The sequence below is a fragment of the Amphiura filiformis genome, chromosome 4 (assembly GCF_039555335.1).
Source record: "Amphiura filiformis chromosome 4, Afil_fr2py, whole genome shotgun sequence".
NCBI classification, from domain to species: Eukaryota; Metazoa; Echinodermata; class Ophiuroidea; order Amphilepidida; family Amphiuridae; genus Amphiura; species Amphiura filiformis.
Window position 1 is genome coordinate 45,732,921 of NC_092631.1, and position 18,989 is coordinate 45,751,909.

Sequence of the window (18,989 nt, forward strand, 5' to 3'; positions counted from 1 at the left end):
GCTCAGAACAAAAACATGCTATTTTAGTCCATATATGAATTTGAAAGGGCCATAGATCAAAAACTATAGGTCACAGACATTCACCATCATTAACTTTTTTGTTCAGAATAACTAGGTTGACATAATGACATATTTTTTAAATCAGTAAAATTTATATTTATTTTTTTTCCCCGTGCAAAAAAATTTTTAGCTCAAAAATGGCCGAAATAGCACAAAAATATGGTTTTTGTCATTTTTTTATATTTTAGAGTTGTGCTGTGACATTTTTATTCACCAGTGTTAGACATCCATGTAATATGTAACATCTACAATAGAAATGAAATTTCTACTCAATTTATTTTGAAAGTTACAGCTATTTTAATATTTGACATTTTTGGGCAAAAATGGAAAAAAATCACGAAAAACACAATTTTAACCCCAAGTAACTCCTAAATTACACAGTAACGTGCAACTTTTGAAAGTGGGAAATGTTATATTATTGATCAGTGATATAATAGCTATATTTTCATGTATAAACCATCCTCTACCCAGAAAGGGAGAACGAAAACTACTTTCTGAAGCACTTAGCAAGCCTTGTCCCATGGTCTAATAAGAGAAGTAAATGTTAAAAACAATCATGAGTTGTGTATGTCAATTTTTATGATAAAAATACTGTTTAATAATACCGAAATAAAGGTATATTACCAAGGCATGAACCCCTATATCCCTCCAAACATCTTAATAGTCAGCTTATCATGAGAATATGCCAATCAGAGCATATTGATCACGATATTGAACACTTTATTGTGATAATAATATCATTGTTTATACATTTTAAGCTTTATTCATGACACAGATTTACAAATTTTACAACACTGATTACAACACGGAAAATGGATTTTAGAAAATGGTAAACTTCGGACTCTACTTTATTCCGCTCTGAAAGCAATGAAACATGTAACTCTTCTATTTGTTTTCTAGAAATCTTATACAATGCCAAGCGTTTGAAGGTACTGATGCAGCCATTGAAAGCTACGAGTGCCAAGTCTGAAAGTGTAGCACATGCTAAATTGGACACATGGTGGCATCTATGTCAAAGACTGGGACCAAGACTAGCCAGCAACTTTGATCTGGTAAGATAACTCAGAACTACATGTAGTAGCAAAGTGAGGTGTTGTTTGTCAAATAACGTTTGACTTCCATTTTCCAAGACTATCAAATAAAAAGGGTCGTTCCCAGGGTTGTACATGTAGCTAGAGAATTTTTAGTGCCGGGTGGTAATTGAGGGAATTTTTGAAAATTGTGTAAATTTGGCCAAATTCTTTGTCATTTTGCAATTTTTGACACTTGAGTGCTGGGTGCTAGAGCTTAAATTGTTTATCAGTGGTGGGCTCTAAATCTGAGTGCCGGGTGCTGCCGCCCGCCACCACCCAACGTAGCTACATCCCTGGTCGTTCCCATATAATGTAAAGTCGGGTATGTTCGGTACCTCAAAATAAGATGTCAATGAAACAGCATTTTATCTGTAACACATTTAATGGTTTACAGAAACTCATTACTTATGTGATTCAGGGGTGGTCTTGACCTAAGTTAATAAAATTTACCAAAAATACCAAAGTGTGCATTGCTTTGTGCTAGAAAGGCATTACAATCTTTGGAGAGTGAGCGTATTTCCAGTCCGACTGTCAGTAAACCGTTCAGGCGTTTGACTTCAAATACTTAATATTCTGATGATAGATGTGACCAATTTTTATATCTTTTGTGATTTCTTATTTGTTGTATCTCTAGGTATGCGTGCCTCTTCTTGAAGCAAGCCTAGGTGTCCAGAGTTCTGCAGACAACCTACTACCTCCAAACACTCCATCGTCTGCTGGCAATAATTGGCCTAACAAGCAACTCTTCGGTACTCCTAAAACACCACAGCATAGAAATGGTAAGGATATGTGTGTTATTGTCAAACCACAATGATAGTAATAACAATTTTAAAGCAGTGTTTATAGCCCCCATCGAAATGCAATTTTGTTCCTTTACAGAAAGGTAATAATTACGCACAAAGCAGAATCTCAGACATGCTTTATTTCATGTTGGTAACTGGATAGTTGTCCTAGATTCCAGGGTTGTTTGATTTAAATCACACCGATTTAAATCACTAATTTAAATCTCGATTTAAATCACTTGGGTTTTTTTTTTTTTAATCACTGATTTAAATCAACTTCTTTCATTTTTTACCATTTTTGATCAATGTAAGTTAATTTCTTTCTTAAATTGACTGTTTTACTTCATTCCTGATGTTTTTACAACTTTTTGATACAATAAAATACCTCTATGATGTCACTTTATCTACTGCTGAAAATTCATCTTCAAGGTGCAGAATTCAACAGATTTTTTCCAATGATTTTACCAAATGTTTTCTTTGAAATTTTCACGTGCAAAAACATGTGTGATTTTTTTGTAAAAACTTCGTAGGATTGTGCATATGACTAGCATTCCACTGGTACTCTTTTGACTTTATCATGGGGTATAGCAGTTCTTGGAATCAAAAAAATCGATTTAAATCAAAACAATCCGATTTAAATTTTAAAAATCTGATTTTTTTTTTAATCAAAAAAATCAACAACCCTGATAGTTGTCCTAGATTCTGCTTGCTGCAATAATAACATGCGAAAATAATAAGAAAACCTAAGTAAATCACATTTTTGCATGAAAATGCAACTACAAATAAAATTTTGTAATGGTAACGTTTTGTATTACTACTGATAATTGCAATGCTGATTACATTCATACATACCGTGTTTCGTCCGGGGGCGTTACATTTTCCCAAGGCGGGGGCGTTTATTCAAGGTCAATTTTAGAACGATAATTCCCGTTAAAATCATTAGGTAAACTTTAAACTCGCGCTAAAATGACGAACTATGAACTAGAAACACTGACTTCTGGTTCACTTCCGGGTTTCAAATCCAGATTTTCGCCAATTATTGACGCTATTATCGACCATGTGGGCAACTTGGTAAGCTTACTACACAAGATAGCATGGAAATATCTGCATTTTTGAAAACATCTTGGTTGAAAAAAGTGGTGGGGGGTTTATTTGAGGGGGGCAACTATTTGACGAAATACGGTACATTCCATGCATTGCAATGTGATTAATTGCTTTATGTGTTATTTTTCTTTACCATTCTAATTTCTTCAGTACATCCTGTTTCCATGGCAAGTCCAGCAACCCCACGGCTAAACCTCCCTCCAGGAACACCAGGGAGTAAGAATCCAATCTTCAAGTCTGTGCAATCCAGAGGGGTAGAGATGCTAGTACGATTGTTGGGACAGCCAGATCTAGATGGTGATTCTAGCATCAAATTGTGTAATATAACAACAGGTGGGTGAAAGACAATTGATGGAATGGAGGCTAAGATATTTGTTAAGTATTTGATTTTCTGTTGTCAGTCGGTAGAAAATTCACCGATTTAATCATTCATCCATAGGACAGCAAAGTATTGACAGACAAAATGGATTTTCAATTATAGAGCTTGTTCCATTGAAGAGAAGTTTGAAATGAATCCTTCCATCATGAGAAACAATAGTACTTATGAAAAATTGCTAACCCTATTGTACCATATGTTATTTTAATGAGCATTAATTAAGGTATGCAAGTCATATTGTGACAAGTGTCAAAAGAAATCCCTCTTTCAAGTGTAACAATACAATTTATTTATAGATTCTTTGTACATTGCTCATACTTGTCATCTTTTTCTTGACAGCTCCCCTGGAGCATAAGCTTATATCCAGCCCTACCATATTCATAAAGACAGCCAGAGTGTTGATGACAGTTGTTAAGGAGGTCATTGTATTGGCTTGCCAACAGAGCATGGGTGAGTATGGCCAAGAAGTACTGAAGGAAAAAGTCACAATGTTATGTAAAATAAATTACCTTCTCTCACAAGCCTAACTTTCAGAGTTGTAAAGAGTTGTGACTTGAAGTAAAACAAGGTGACCAACTTGGGTTAAGAAATTTTGGTGACAATTTTAGGAACACAAAATGCTGATTTTTTTTTTTAAACTACAAGCCTAAAACCGAATGAAAATTAAGGCGGCAGCGCCTCAATGACCACTCTCTCCATAGACTTACATGTAAATCCTGATGAAAATAGCCTTTATACAAAATCACCCACAAATTAAAATGGCACATGTTTATCAAACACATAGATAGGTATCCAAAAGTTTTTGACATCACCCAGAAGTGAAAGAGCTATACCGATGAAAATTTGTCAGTGTAATCACTGGTCCTTATGTACACTATGGTCCAAAAATGGTCTCATAAGTATGTTTACTTTCTTCACAGGTGGCGCTAGATGGGAAGTAGGCTCATAACCTTTTCATGATAAGATCCTCCACTTTCTTGAGTTTTTTCACTGTGGCGCATCATCCATAAGTGATGGACGCCCACTTCTTGGCTCATCTGTGAGGGACATGTGGCCAGTTTGGAAATTCCCTTTTCAAAAAGCAATAGTGCCATATGATGGGCAATCATCACCGTAGATTGCTTTCATTTCATCATAGATTTTCTGAGCATTGTAGGCCTAACCCTTCAAATGCAGGAACTTAATCACGCTGCGTGCCTCAATTTTCACCATCTTGCAGGTTATGCGCCTACTGCCCATCTAGCGCCACCTGTAAAAAAAGTAAACATACTTATGAGACCATTTTTGGACCATAATGTACATAAGGACCAGTGATTACACTGACAAAATTTCATCGGTATAGCTCTTTCACTTCTGAGTGATGTCAAAAACTTTTGGATACCCCCTCGTATGTCATGCAATATTTCATTTATGCAACCGTGTTCTTCAAATATAAAATATGTGCTTTAATTTGTAAAATGGCCACAGATGTGTACTCAACTACATCACTAAAATAATGTTATTATATTACATTCTATTTCTATTATATTCTATTCTATTCTATATTATATTATATTATACTATATTATATTATATTATACTATATTATATTATATTACTAGTGTACCTGTAGCTGTAAGAGCACCTGTAGCCGTGATAGTGCTCCCGTGATATGGAGAATTACTTTCACCAAGTTTAAGCCAAATCAGACGATGTTTAAAATGTAGCTCCTGGATGACCTTTGACCTTTGACCTTGGATGATCGATTTTAAGTTTTACGTATTCCCCTCATATAAAGGATTACACTCACCAAGTTTGACCCCGATTGGACAATTGAAATTTGAACCCTCTGTGATGACCTTTGACCTCGGTTGACCTCAATTTTATTTCGGGCATGTATTCCCCTCGTATCAAGGATTCCACCCACCAAGTTTGGGCCCGATAGGACAAAGTTGGACATTTGACCCCTCCGTAATGACCTTTGACCTCGGTTGACCTCAATTTTATCTCTGGCATGTATTCCCCTCGTATCAAGTCCACCCACCAAGTTTGAGCCCGATCGGGACAACGTTTGAAATTTGACCTCTCCGTAATGACCTTTGACCTCGCTTGACCTCAATTTTATTTCGGGCATATATTCCCCTCGTATCAAGGATTCCACCCACCAAATTTGAGCCCGATCGGACAAAGTTTTAAATTTGACCCCTCCGTAATGACCTTTGACCTCTGTTGACCTCGATTTTATTTTGGGCATATATTCGCCTCGTATCAAGGATTCCACCCACCAAGTTTGGGCCCGATCGGACAAAGTTTGAAATTTTGACCTTGACCTCCGATGACCTTTAAAACTACCCCATAAACGTGGAATGCCCGATACCTATCTATATCCGAAATATCGGAACGATGCGTCGAAGCGCGGCGAAATGCATAGCCGGATAGACAGACAGACAGAGCTCATTATTTTATTAGTATAGATACTATATTATATTATATTATATTATATTATATTATATTATATTACAGGTAACAACACTTCCGATGACATGCTCTTAGGAATCTGGCTGTCTCTAGTAGCACATGTAAAGAATGTGGTTGAGGTAGCTAGTAAGCGTGATAGCGTGGATATGTTCAACAACTTCATGAGATGTCTAGAGTGCCTGGTAGCAGCATGGCCAAGTGTCAATGCAAAGATGATACTGGTAAGAATGTTTTCTGTACTTTTGTTTACCTCCAATGGTGGTCAGGTTGTTTGTGTGTTTTGATGAAATGGTTGGATCTATGTAATTATATTGCTCAAGGCAATTTCATTAAAGCTTCCATTTCCATAAAGCACCCCTTTAAACAAAAAAATCTGTAAAAATGTGTTTTAAACTCATTTGTTGGAAGAATCGTATGATTAACACTTAAAATTAGTGAATGTATTTCATCATTACATTTAAAATAGACTCGGTGGTTTATTAAAGCATTATTTACAACATTGTTTCGTGCCCGAGGTTTCGTGCAGGCCAGCCAACGTTGTAAATAATGCTTTGATAAACCACCAAGTCTATTTTAAATGTATTCCCGCTCCCTTCTTGGTTGAGCACTTTACTGTGGATGATTTACCTTACTTGGATTTCTTTATATTATTTCATCATTATATGTATAAAAAGGTAAGTTTCATGCATCTCAAGCTTATTTTTTACTTGGTTTGAATCGGCAAGGAGGGGCAAAACCATGTTCCGCACTTTTCACAATATCTTCACAAGCTCTTGGGCGTAACCCTTAAAATAGATTTCTTAAACAAACTTGATTTCATCATTCAGATTGTAATTTTTTTTTGCAGAAATTACTCGAGATAGTAGGACGTCACATTCCAGTCAAGATTCTTGGGTCTCCATCATATCACTCAAGTTGTGCCGGTGCAATGCATGTAAGTATACAAGTGCTACAAAATAACCAACAGGCCTGAAAAAAATTGGCAATCTCCTTGCTTGGAAATTTGGTAATTTAGAGGGATTCTGGGTAAAGACATACTTTTATACATCTAGCGGCACCAATTACCTTTGGTGCCCCAGATTTTGCTTCGCTGAATAGATTCTTGTTTAGTTGAAGCTATTCTTAAACATATAATTGCTTACAAGCCTCATCTTGGACCCTACCAACTGCTCTTACAGTACAGGAATCAGCTGTGTTGACCCTAAAAAATGAGATTGCTAATTTCAATGAATTTTTGTGAAATTGGTGAAATGTCCATTGGGACACTATTTTGATATGAAATTGGATAGATTGAGCCCATATTTGTTGGTCGAGCTATGAGTTTTGGTTGAGTCCAATATTTTAAAACTCATAGACCAATAAATATTGAGCGTTAAAGCATCCAATTTTATCATTATTGTGTTTTGGATCCAATATCTTTAAACACTTATATTAATCAAAACATAATGTTGAAAGTATGTACTCTTGATGATGTGTATCTTTGTGTTAACCTCTACAGGGTACTCCAGCCTTGAATCTCATTAGAATGATGTTTGGACCACATAAGATAGATGCCATGCTGGATGAAAGGTAAGGCAACACTTTTATGTAAACAGTTATAAAAGAGGAAATTGTTAAAAGGGGAAAAATTATTTTCTTAACGAAGCAAATGAAAAATGTAAGAAGTATATCCTGATTAAGATCATAAACTACGGTGATATTTTGATAATTTGCAAACCTTCTGCAGAATACTTACTCCAAATGAGCACAAACTTAACTTCAAAACTAAATGGCAGGTTCTGAATGTGCTAATAGCTGCAAGACGTGGTAACCAAAAATTTTAATATTGAAGAAGCACAATTAAATTACCAAATTTTCTTGCAGGTTTTTTGTTGTGTATGACAAGTTCATAGAAGCAGGGATGTCAACCCCGAATACAATACTAGGATTTGCCCAGTCTGTGGTAAAAATGATTGAAGATGATGACATGCCAAATGCTGGAGGATCAGAAATTGGCTGGAGACTGTGGAATAGACTAGCAAATCCTCTAATGGAACATGTCAATCAGGTAATGATACAAATTTTGATACCTAAATACAATAGTAAAAATGTTGGTTTTCAAACTTGTTCAAATGTAGATTTTATATCTTAAAAAGTATTCTTTTAGGAAGCTTGTTCAAAAGTAATAAGCTAGTTCAAAAGTAATATTACATTCATTGCAGTAATCTTACAGTGAATTCTGTAATTTGACTTAAATATGTTTCACGTTGAAAGGCAGTATTTGTAAATTAAGGCCTAAAAATGTTATTTATCCTCTGCAACTTTTTGGGGTATGAACTTAAGGCCTAAAAAAAAATTGTTTGATTGGCGTAACCCGACCGACCCTAAAAATAGGCCCGACCCTAGACTTTTTTTTTTCTTATTTTTTTGCAAAAAATGAATAAAAAGATTAAAATTAAAAAAAAAAAAAAATTGTGATTTTCAGCTTGAAATGCGTGTAAAAAATTTTTCGTGTTACGCCAATCAAACAATTTTTTTTTTAGGCCTAAGATGTGAATTATTTCAAAATGAGTGCATCAATAAAAACAAACAAAAAATCAATCTAGTTTTCAACATTTGGTGGTAGGTGAGGACAACCCAAACTTTTTCTTGTTTTTTTTCTCTTACTGTATGTTTACTATTTGATCCCACAGAGTAATGAGGTGAATCAGGGTGATTCTCTAGACCATGATTTCAGTGCTATGTATGCATGTCTGATGTTTCCTCCAGTAAGGCTTCTTAGTAATGACGTAGCAGAGGTAAGTCAGTCAAGAAGTTCCCATGGACTCTTCAAATTTAAAAAAATTGTAAATCCTCAAATTTTGATCGGCCATGGGATATTCTAGAGAGAGATAAAGTCTTGGAATTCTTTTTAAGGAAAAAGTGAGAATGCAAAGTTGTAAAATATAGTGCACAAGAGTGATGACAATGTCCATTGTTAAGGGTGCTGAGAATATGCCCATGTATTACCCCAACTTGGCTATATGCTGAAGATGGGTGAGAATTCATCTGCTGTGCATGCTGTTTGTTCATGGTCACAGAGGTTGTTGCTAAAGGCTAAGAACACAAATACTCCCATAGGTGATGGCCAAAAAATGCTCTAAAATGGCGTAAGTGGCTACCATCATACTACCATTTAATTTTGGTATTTTATGAAATATGAGTCAAGACTATCTCAGAGAAAAATTACGCACTGAATTTAGGAGTAGCTTGATTTGAAGTCTCGTTTTCACATGTCACTTCATGGATGATACTACATGCAAAGGAACTCTGGTTGCAATCCACCACCTCATTCCTGGGGTGTGATTCTTCAGGATATTTCCTGATTTCAGAATTGTTTGTGTCCAAAATTTACGCAATTTTATTGATTTTCAGCCCATTTTGTTGTATTTTAGCCCAATTTCGCAATGTTTTACAGGATTTTCTTCTATCAGGATATGTCACAAGCTTTGAATCACACCAGTCATCCCCTCCCCCCCCCCCCCAGATGTAAATATATTGTTTAACCACTGTGTCATCTTTTCATGATCAGGGCACATTGAAGACTCTTGTAAAGACTTGGTCTGAGCTATATCAAGCCTTTATACGCTGTGCTGCTTTGGTGACTACGGCGGAGTCTAACGAGTGTTGTGAAGAATTGGCCAGTAAGATACTTGAAGAAACAAAGAAACGATCAAAGGATGTGTCAAATGAAACAACTACTCACAAGGTATATGGCTTTGAGTTGGTACAAATACTGTATAATTAGTTAAAACGATCACAGTAACGGTACTGAAGAGATTTAATGGAATCCAGCCACTGTCATATGAAACAACTTTAACCCTAACACTTGACCCTGCTTTTTGATATCGGAAGTTACAGAAGATACGAAAAAGGAGAGAAGATGAAGAAAAAAGTCACTTGGCACCCCGGAATTCGAACCTTTGACCCCCCGCATGCCAACCACACGATCACAGACCGGTAGCTACACGGGTTATGGCTGCCCGGGCAGCAATTCCATGAGCATATAACACTTAGGGTGATTGCGTCATCACAGACCCTGGGATGCATGCATGCGCCTAATTTTTCATCGTGTTATTCTGTGGTATTTTTGGGTGTTTTAATGGTATGACAAGGTTCGCTTCATTCAGCAAGTAGTATATGTGACACAATCAAGTGAAATGAGTCCGATGTTGAAATATGTAACTTCAAGATGTATACTAGTTGTACAAAAATGCTTTAATCCCCATGAAAATTAAACTTTTTGTTTCCAAATTGTAAGCAATTTATCAGGTGTTGAAATCAATAAGAAACAAGAGAATTTGAGCACTCTTTTGCCAATACCTAGAAATCAATATTAGCGACAACTCATTGCCCTTGATTGCATCATATAGAAGCAATTTTTAATATCACAAAAGGTCCCAAGTCAATGTATAAGCAAAACATCCCAATTATTAATTACTTTTTATTATTTTACACAGAATTAATCCTATGAGATGAAATGATATTCAGCTGTTATAGGAAGAAAAGTGTTTATCTGTATACATAGCAGTAGCCTATACAAGCTGTATCAAAATGATTGGAACCCATCAGTTTTCATTGAAAATGGAAGACACCACAGCAGCTGAAAGGAGTATCCCATCATGCATTGCAGTATATCTGCATGCTCCATAGCAAATGTATACAAAATGAAAACAAGAGCCGCTTAGATATTGAGAGCTATTGATAGATTCACAATACTCTATGGGTGATATTTTTTCAAACGAAAAGTCTAAGCCCTGATTTAAGCGAGTAATTGAAAGTTGAAGTGTGGGATTTTGTGTACATTTTCTATGGCACAATCAGTTCTGTTATGATACCACAAAGCATGATGGGATTCTCCCTTCAGCTGCTGTGGGAAGACACATCAAAATTCTGAGCTAACAATTTGTGTCATGTAACTTGCCATGTATACACTAAAATTAATGTATTTCTTGTTTCATTTGTACTACAGAATGCCCATTGGTTGGAAGCAGGTCTTCATATGTGTCATGTGATGGTAGATAGTGTAGACTTCTCGGCCTTTTCAAAACATCATGGGAACGGTAAGTGAATATTTGGGGGCGTGTCTGTATTTGGCTATATATGAAGTCACAAACCTGCCCACTTCCAAGCGGTGTAGGGGCACAAGGGTCACATGTCCCCCCCCTCATCGGGTTGAAAATTTAGAAAATCCCAAAGGAAAATTGCAGAAAAACAGCTTGTGCCCACCAATCTTGACTGGTGCCCCCAATCATGGTCAGTGCCCCCCAATAGGATGACTCAACGCCACGCCACTTCCTATATGTGACACGATCTGGTCCATGGGGGCCAAAGGAGGCATTTTTGTAAATTTTGTTACTGTAATTATTACATTTACATGCAATAGGCTATCATTTACTAAAAACACAAAAGGTCTAGCATACTTGGTTCTAAAGTTATGAAGTTTTTTGATGTCTATTTTCGTATGTATTTTATTGTTTTTTACTTCATATCGTTACCTTTATCTCTGTTTCAAATTTGCCGCCTTTGGCCCCCATGGACCAGATCGTGTCATATATTCTTTTGAACTGATGTTACCAATTTGTTTTTTAATTGGAATAAGATATAAAAAAAATAATATAATAATAACAAGATCAGTAATCTGTCAACAAAAACAAATTCAGCATAAATTCTGTTCAGTTTTCTATCGCTCATTGTTAGCTTTTAAAGGACAGTTGAAATAATTTCAATTTGCACTTTTTCCTTCATTTTAGAACAACTTACCCCAAGCAAGTGGAGTAAGAAGAAAGTGCGCCCTCTTGGCAATTTGCATTCGCTCATCTTACTGTTGGTCAGTTACATAGATGACATCAATAACACGCTACATAAGAGAGATGCTGAGCTGAAGACATTCCATCAAGCATTTAAAAGGGTTAGTATTTGCTCTTGCATTTCAACTGAATTACTTGACTTATCTTACCTCTTTTAAGTTTAACTTGTCTTTGATCTTTTTTGGAAAAAGAGATGGGAATGAACAGAACCTGCTGAAAGATCCAGGGAATAAGTCTTTTTTTTTGCTTGGTATTTTGATTTTCATACCTTTTTCAGAAATTCTTTTGGGGAATAAAATTGTATTTGTTCCGTCTGGAAATATTTTCTTGGTTTATTTTGGTATTTTCACACCTTTATTCCAGCCTTATGGAAAAATGAATAAAATACCTATAAAAGGGAAGGTCCATTTTCGATTTCACGAAAAAGAAAAAAAATAGGTGGGGGTACACTGCAGTCTTAGTACCTACTTTATTCCTTAGTAGAATACATTTTATTCCAACTAGACTAGATGACTAGACGTATCTCATTAAGTTCTGTAAGTCTGTTGGTAGGCCTTAAAATTGCAACAATAAAAAAAAATGACTATTGAATTAATGAAATTTGACTCTTGTATTACTTGCTATTGAATAATCTATCGAGGCGAGTGAAATTCTTATATGGTGTAAAAAAATGCATATCACTTGAGAAATTATACCAATCAATACAGACAAAGATGTTGATGTACAAGCTCAGGGTGAATTCATTAGACACAGTCCCTTAAAATTTATTGCACACAAAAGGATACCAAAATTTGCACTAAAAGGTTTAAATGGAACCAGTGTAAATATATTCATCAGTAAGAAAAATCAATGTAATAACTTAAAAAAATGTGATGCTTTTAAACATACATACAATAAAGTACATGGATGTTATTAATACACCTCACAGTTGTCAGTCAAGTTAGCTCAATCGATAAGGCGTTAGACTATGGTGCGAGAGGTTGCGGGTTCGAACCCTGGCGGTGCCTAGTACGCCTCGTGGACAAATTGGGATAGCTTGCACTCCCCCTGGGCAAGGAACTTACTGCTAATTTGTCTCGTTGTAACCCGTACGAAACTCGGGGAGCTGATCCTGGTTGCGAAGGTTATTTGTGGAATGTCTAGGGTGTGCGCTCATGAAGCAGCAAAGTCCCTGAATTGTTGTTTAATGGTTTATGGAATGATGTGGGGCCGTAGTGGTCAGCGACAACCTGTGAAGTGTGCTGCGGCTTATGGATCAACGTCTAGGCGTTGTGCCTGTGCGTAGCACACTATAAATCACTGCGCTTTTTTTGTTGTCCAATCTCTTTTCAGACTGCTTGGTACTGGGAGTGTAGAGTTGTAATACTGAAGAAAGTCTTTCAATATAACATTTTCTTCTGGTTTTTTTTTACCACCAGAATGCTAAAGAATTCCACATGACATCAGCTATGAATTTTGCTATTGGAGCCATTACTCATATGTTCACACATGTATCACAGCCTGGTATTATTTCATCTATGTTGGCTAAATTAGCACAGCCTCTGGCAAACTTCTACAAGAGACTAGCATTGTAAGTATGGCAGCAATATCATAAGCTATAATTGAAGACCGAATTAAAAAGACTAGTTTGCATCTGACGTCATGGCAAAGGCGCGATGTGATTGGTTGATGACCTGCGCAGTACAGCCTTTTTTCGTCCGGTTGCCAGGACGTCATACACAAACTAGTCTTTTTAATTCAGTCTTCAATTATATATTGCTGATCCATTTGTAATCCTTTTCTGGTGCATTGTGGGATAGAAAAGGGGGCAAATTAGCGATCGAGTTTCCCCCTTTTCTATCCCACAATGCACCAGAAAGGATAATCAATGGATCAGCAATAAAGCCTATTGTGAAATACTTATATGGATGAAGAGTAGACTGTTAAAAGCAGATCGTTGATGGTTTTATATTATATACCACATCAAATGAAACCTTACCCATGGTTCCAAGCTTGGGCAATAACAGTGGAAAAAGGGCTCTGCATTGGGCTTTTCCAGTTTAAATCCATACTTCCCACTGGAAGACATGACCTTAATCTTCACACAGCAGTGTATATCACAAATGGAGTTATCTGAATGGGTGACTCCATTTGAAATCTACACCCCCTGTGTGGAAGATTAAGGTCATGTTGTATGTGTTTCAAATGCAATAGCTCGTTTTTTGGGCACCGTATAAAAGCGTTTGCTATTAGGTTACTGAAGAAGTATTGCAAAATATATTGCATGTTTTGGTAATTGCTTTAGGAAATTAAAATATTGAAACATTCTCTTTTTACAATATAATCGCATGACATATATTTGTCAGTCAACGTGGGTTTTGTAAGACTGAAATTTGATAATAATACATGTGTGCGATTTCTATAATGCATTTAGAATGCCTCAATGCACTTTACAATAATTATCTTGCACTATGGAATAGAGTTGATTCACCGTTGTGTAGTGTTAGAGATCAAAATTACAGTGAACTAAAATACATATCATCTAAGCAAAAATACATAATTACACAGAAATAATGATAAAATGCAGATTAATTTAGCACCCACAAAACCTGCAATTATTGTTAACCATTCTGTGACATAATCACTAGTTCGCTTTTCCTTTATTATAACAGCCGTGTTGGAACTCAGACCCACATATACAGTGAAAGCACCCAACAGAAACTTGAGAAGCTATGGATTGACATCCTAACATCAGTACAAACCCGCTATGGTGGTCCCTATGATAACTACTTCCTGGCAGCAATGACACCACTCCTAGAGGCAACATTCTTGCATCCAAGGAGAGCTATAAAGGATAATACATTAGTGTTCTGGAATGCGACTTTCTCTACTTCAAATGGGCCATTTGAGTATCAACCTGCCTTGAAGTAAGTCATTAACTCCCTGGACACTACTGGTCATCTGACAGCATTTCTGATTGGTTGATAACTTGAAATGCTCATTTCAATTGCCAATTATGACTAGGCTTTGAACTAGTTATGGTCAAACTTGAATTTGCAGATGATCTTATTAATAACCTCCTTGATTGGTTCAAAATTGGAGACAATATTCATTTTGGCCAATCAGCAGGTAGTTCTCATGGGTTAATTATGTGGGATTTTTTTTTATAGTTTTGTCAAAAGCAGGTTTTCTGTTATGAAAAAGTCTTAATTTATATAGTTGATTTAAATAAAGTCCTTATGGTATAAGCTGGGTTGAAGCTATGTCACACGCTGGTGAAAATAAGATGGTACCAGGGAAAACGATATGCATATTAAACAAGTTGGCCGTAATAGTGTGAGGCATACACACATGGGCTGGAATTGTGCTTCATATCAACACAACACGTTGCTGGGCCAAAGCGAATGTTAGCAAGTGATGTGCCCCAACCTATAGATTTGCCTGTTTTTATTTTACCCAAAAACTTGCCTCATGGCAAGGGCTTTCCTCAAAATCATACACAGAGTCAATGTACTTTGTTGTGGCTTGCAATTGGTTTGGTACATTACATATCGTCAACCTGCTACGTTAGAAGTCATTTTTTGTAATTTTGAGAACAAAGTACAAAATATGGTTAATGCATGCATCTAAACATATTTATTCAACAATCTTTGCACAAAAACAAATGATAATGATACTAATAAAAGGGAATAATCCAAAATAATTAGGGTGATTACGGAATTGATGCATGCTTGAACCACATTTTGTTCTTTGTTCTCAAAATTACAAAAAATAATTTAGGCAATTATCGTAGCAGGTTGACGATATATGAAAGCAAGCTCAAGCATATAACTTATCACAGATATTTACAAGAAGACATGATTCTTAGTGCTTTCAAATTTGTAAATAGTTGGGTATTATAGCAAATTCTTTGCATTTTGCATGGAATGAGACGAATCTTCTCTTTAATTTGAATCCATTGTCTTTCACATTTCAGGAAAGTGTTGAGCCACTTGAAGGAAAAGACGGCCATTACCTTACCTGGATGGAGCCAATCTGACAATGTAGACATGGTCAATGAAACGCCCATGAGTCAACTCATTGAGGTAGGGACATATGTTTTTAATCTAAATTTATGTTCTTAAGTTCTTAAAGGGGCATATTGTGAACCACAGCCTCATCCCCCCCCCCCTTCTCCCAAAAAAGTTGAGATTTTTATATCACTGGAAACCTGGCTACATAATGTTTATGTACAAAAAAATTCTTGCACTTGCAGATTAATTTGTTTAGCAAAAATATCGTCAAATTTGTATTATGTTCTGGTATACCAGAACAAAATTACAACACATGCCTATCATGCATTACTCTCAAACATAATATCGGAATCAACAAAAATTTTGGGAATAAACTTTTTTTGTGGATATCTCTTGAAAAACATCATAAAAGGATGGTGCAAAAGAAGATCAACACATCAGACACTGAAGTGCTTGTGAAATGCTAACAGTATAACTGAATGCCAAAGAGTCGTGCACAGTTGAAGGCTTGTCGATGTTGCAATGTTGGTGGTACATAAGAAAAAAGTTTTAAACAATATTCTAGATGCGGCTTAAAATGTCCAATGTTAGACTAATCAAGGACTTTTTGTTTTAAAAAAATAGTAGAGGACATTGTTTTTGAACCGCCACTATTCCATTACTATATTTTGTGCACCTCAATACAGAGTGAAGCCTCCCAAAGCATTATGGGACCACCGTCAACTGTCATACCAAACTTTGGCAGCCCGTCTCCCGTCAAGATGCATGGTAGCTTTCTGAAGAGATCGGTTCAAGCAGGGCGACTTGTAGCATCTTCATCACCAGACAGGATGCGTGGACGTTCGCCTGGTCGGTATGCATCGCCTGAGAGAGGGCGCTCAAAGTCACCAGGTCATAATACGCCCAAAAGGGACCAATCGCCAATGGTAGCTGCTGCCCGAAGGAAGTTACCAGTAGATGAGGATAGCATGCAGGTAAATATTAATGACAAAGAAGTATGCATAAGGTTAACTACCACTAATAGGCCTGGGCGATACATGGAAATTCGATGTGTAACTATTTGTTTGCATGGCATCTGAAAAACTGCATTAAAATCGCTGAAATTGATCAAGTTATATCGCACAAGAAGTACTTTTTAGGGTTTGATGCTTCAAAATGGTATATTTTCTCTCATTATATGACATTTTTGTTGTAATAGTACCAAAATTCATACGCACGGCTTCGGTTTTTAGTAAATATTCGCCCTACCATATTGTAACTTTCAGCTTCGAGGGCGCACTGCCATTTTAAGGTGTTTATGGTTCAGTGCGTTAAAACAAGAAAAGTCTCAAGTCAACCTATATTGGGTGTTTGATCATTTGGCATCTAAATCATTTAGTTTCACCTGATATTAGTGGCATTTAACTGTGAGAGTTCTGAATATGAGAAAATTCCACCCGAAATTAGCCATTTTCCCATTGAAACCCGTGTAATACATAATTAGTGGTATTTAACCATAAAGGCACTTCCGGCCTGTAAGAACAATTTTGATTGGTTACCAGGAGGGCTATATCATGTATTGAGCCAATCAGAGAGATGGTAAGAATATAATTGAAGACCAAATTAAAGACTATTTTGCATATGACGTCCTGTCAACGAGACCAAAAATGCTGTGCTGCACAGGTCAGCAACCAATCATGTTGGGCCTTTGTCCTGATGTCGGACACAAATTAGTCTTTTTCATTTGGTCTTCAGTTATAGTCAGTAGAGCTGAAAGGGACTGAGCTTAAAAGATTTGAAAGCTCGATTTTGATTGGGTTACTCAGATGATTATATCACATAATTAACCAATCAGGGGCTATGTAAGAATGGATAAAATGCTTATGGGGTTATCATTGGTTCCTATTTGATGTTGTCCTGTACATATATAAAGTTTCAATTTTTGTAAAATCAACTGAAAACCTTTTTGATGGGCAGTTTTGAATCCTAGCTAAACCCCTGACCCTAACCTAAAAAACAAGGAGCAGGGGTATTTGGATGTTATATTATACAATTTTCCACCTTGATGTGGCAGTAACGTCAGTGCACATTTGATTAGGCGCAGCTACAAATCGCTCATGTTTGCTCAAAGCGCTAGCTTACACACACCGCATAGATGCGGACGCAAAACCATTAAATCAACGTGTTGACATTACTGCCACATCGGGTGAAAAAGGAATAGTCTTTTGAATACCCCTGTGCTACTTGAAGGGTGAACCCAATAATAAACAGGAATGACTAGCATTGGTTGATTTTTATATTCCTGTTATATTTTGACAATTTCAGTTTGTAACCATAGCGCCCTCGCCTACCAAGAAGCGTGTATTGACAGAGCATCAGAAGGATGTATTGCGACAACGGCGTACCGTCATACAAGGACTGTATAATGACTTGGAGCAGTCTCAAGACACCCAAGCTTTTAATGAGATGTTTAGTCAGACTCAGACACAAATGGCTGCAGAGTAAGTAGAGGCTGCTTACTTTAACCCTTTGAACCCTGAATTTCAAATAGGCAATAATTGCATGACCCTGAATCTTATGCATAAATTACCTAAATTTGCCTAATTGTAGGCATCAAGTTGAAATTTAAATTCCTATTTTCTATTCACTAAATTGTATTTGAAAATACTGAGTTCAGACTTAGAAATAATTATTCTTTTACTAAAACACTCATGGTTATCAATAAGATGGTTTATAATGGTTATAGCCTCGAGTCAGTAATTTAGATATTGTTTATTACTGTATCTCTAAATGTAATAATGAGGAGTATATAAAAGTATACATTTTCAGAAAGGAAATGATGCAAGGGATCGCACTAGCATAACAGATTCATGCAAAAATTGACAGATTTTAAGAAAATTTGATGTTACTTTACTGACTCAAGGAAGGTATATGGACTATTATAGGTACTACTGGCCTTTGGGGCACGAGGTCCTGGGTTCAATTCCTGGTGGTGGTAACTTAAAGGGTTATTGGTTTGAAAAAGTAATCTCGATTAATTGACATAGATCTAATTCCAACTTCAGCTCTCACCATGGTTTCTTTAGAGTTGATTAGATTAACCATGAGATTACTGCATCCTTTGGAGGGGACATTAAGATGTCAGTACCATGAATAGGAGAGTCTTACTTACAATTTATACATGTATGTGAAAACTCATAAATATCCCAGTCTGTTGTGGTTGGTTACATCCAAAAAGGGGCACATATTAGATGCAGTGCTTTGGTATTGATTAATGGCCAACATCTAAAAAGATGTCAAAAATAAAAGTTATTATTCATTAATTTTTACTTTACACT

At 36.3% G+C, this 18,989-nt stretch overlaps 1 protein-coding gene across 1 annotated transcript in view; it reads left to right on the forward strand.

Moving 5' to 3' along the window:
- The window catches only part of LOC140150218 (uncharacterized), a 46,660-nt gene that overhangs the window by 12,349 nt on the left and 15,322 nt on the right, over positions 1-18,989 (forward strand). The window contains 17 exon segments of the mRNA XM_072172223.1: positions 961-1,112; positions 1,768-1,912; positions 3,170-3,352; positions 3,735-3,845; positions 5,898-6,073; positions 6,700-6,786; positions 7,351-7,421; positions 7,716-7,899; positions 8,525-8,629; positions 9,403-9,579; positions 10,843-10,933; positions 11,624-11,781; positions 13,099-13,250; positions 14,332-14,586; positions 15,636-15,744; positions 16,359-16,646; positions 17,977-18,152. Of these exon segments, the coding sequence (XP_072028324.1) occupies positions 961-1,112; positions 1,768-1,912; positions 3,170-3,352; positions 3,735-3,845; positions 5,898-6,073; positions 6,700-6,786; positions 7,351-7,421; positions 7,716-7,899; positions 8,525-8,629; positions 9,403-9,579; positions 10,843-10,933; positions 11,624-11,781; positions 13,099-13,250; positions 14,332-14,586; positions 15,636-15,744; positions 16,359-16,646; positions 17,977-18,152 (2,620 nt within the window).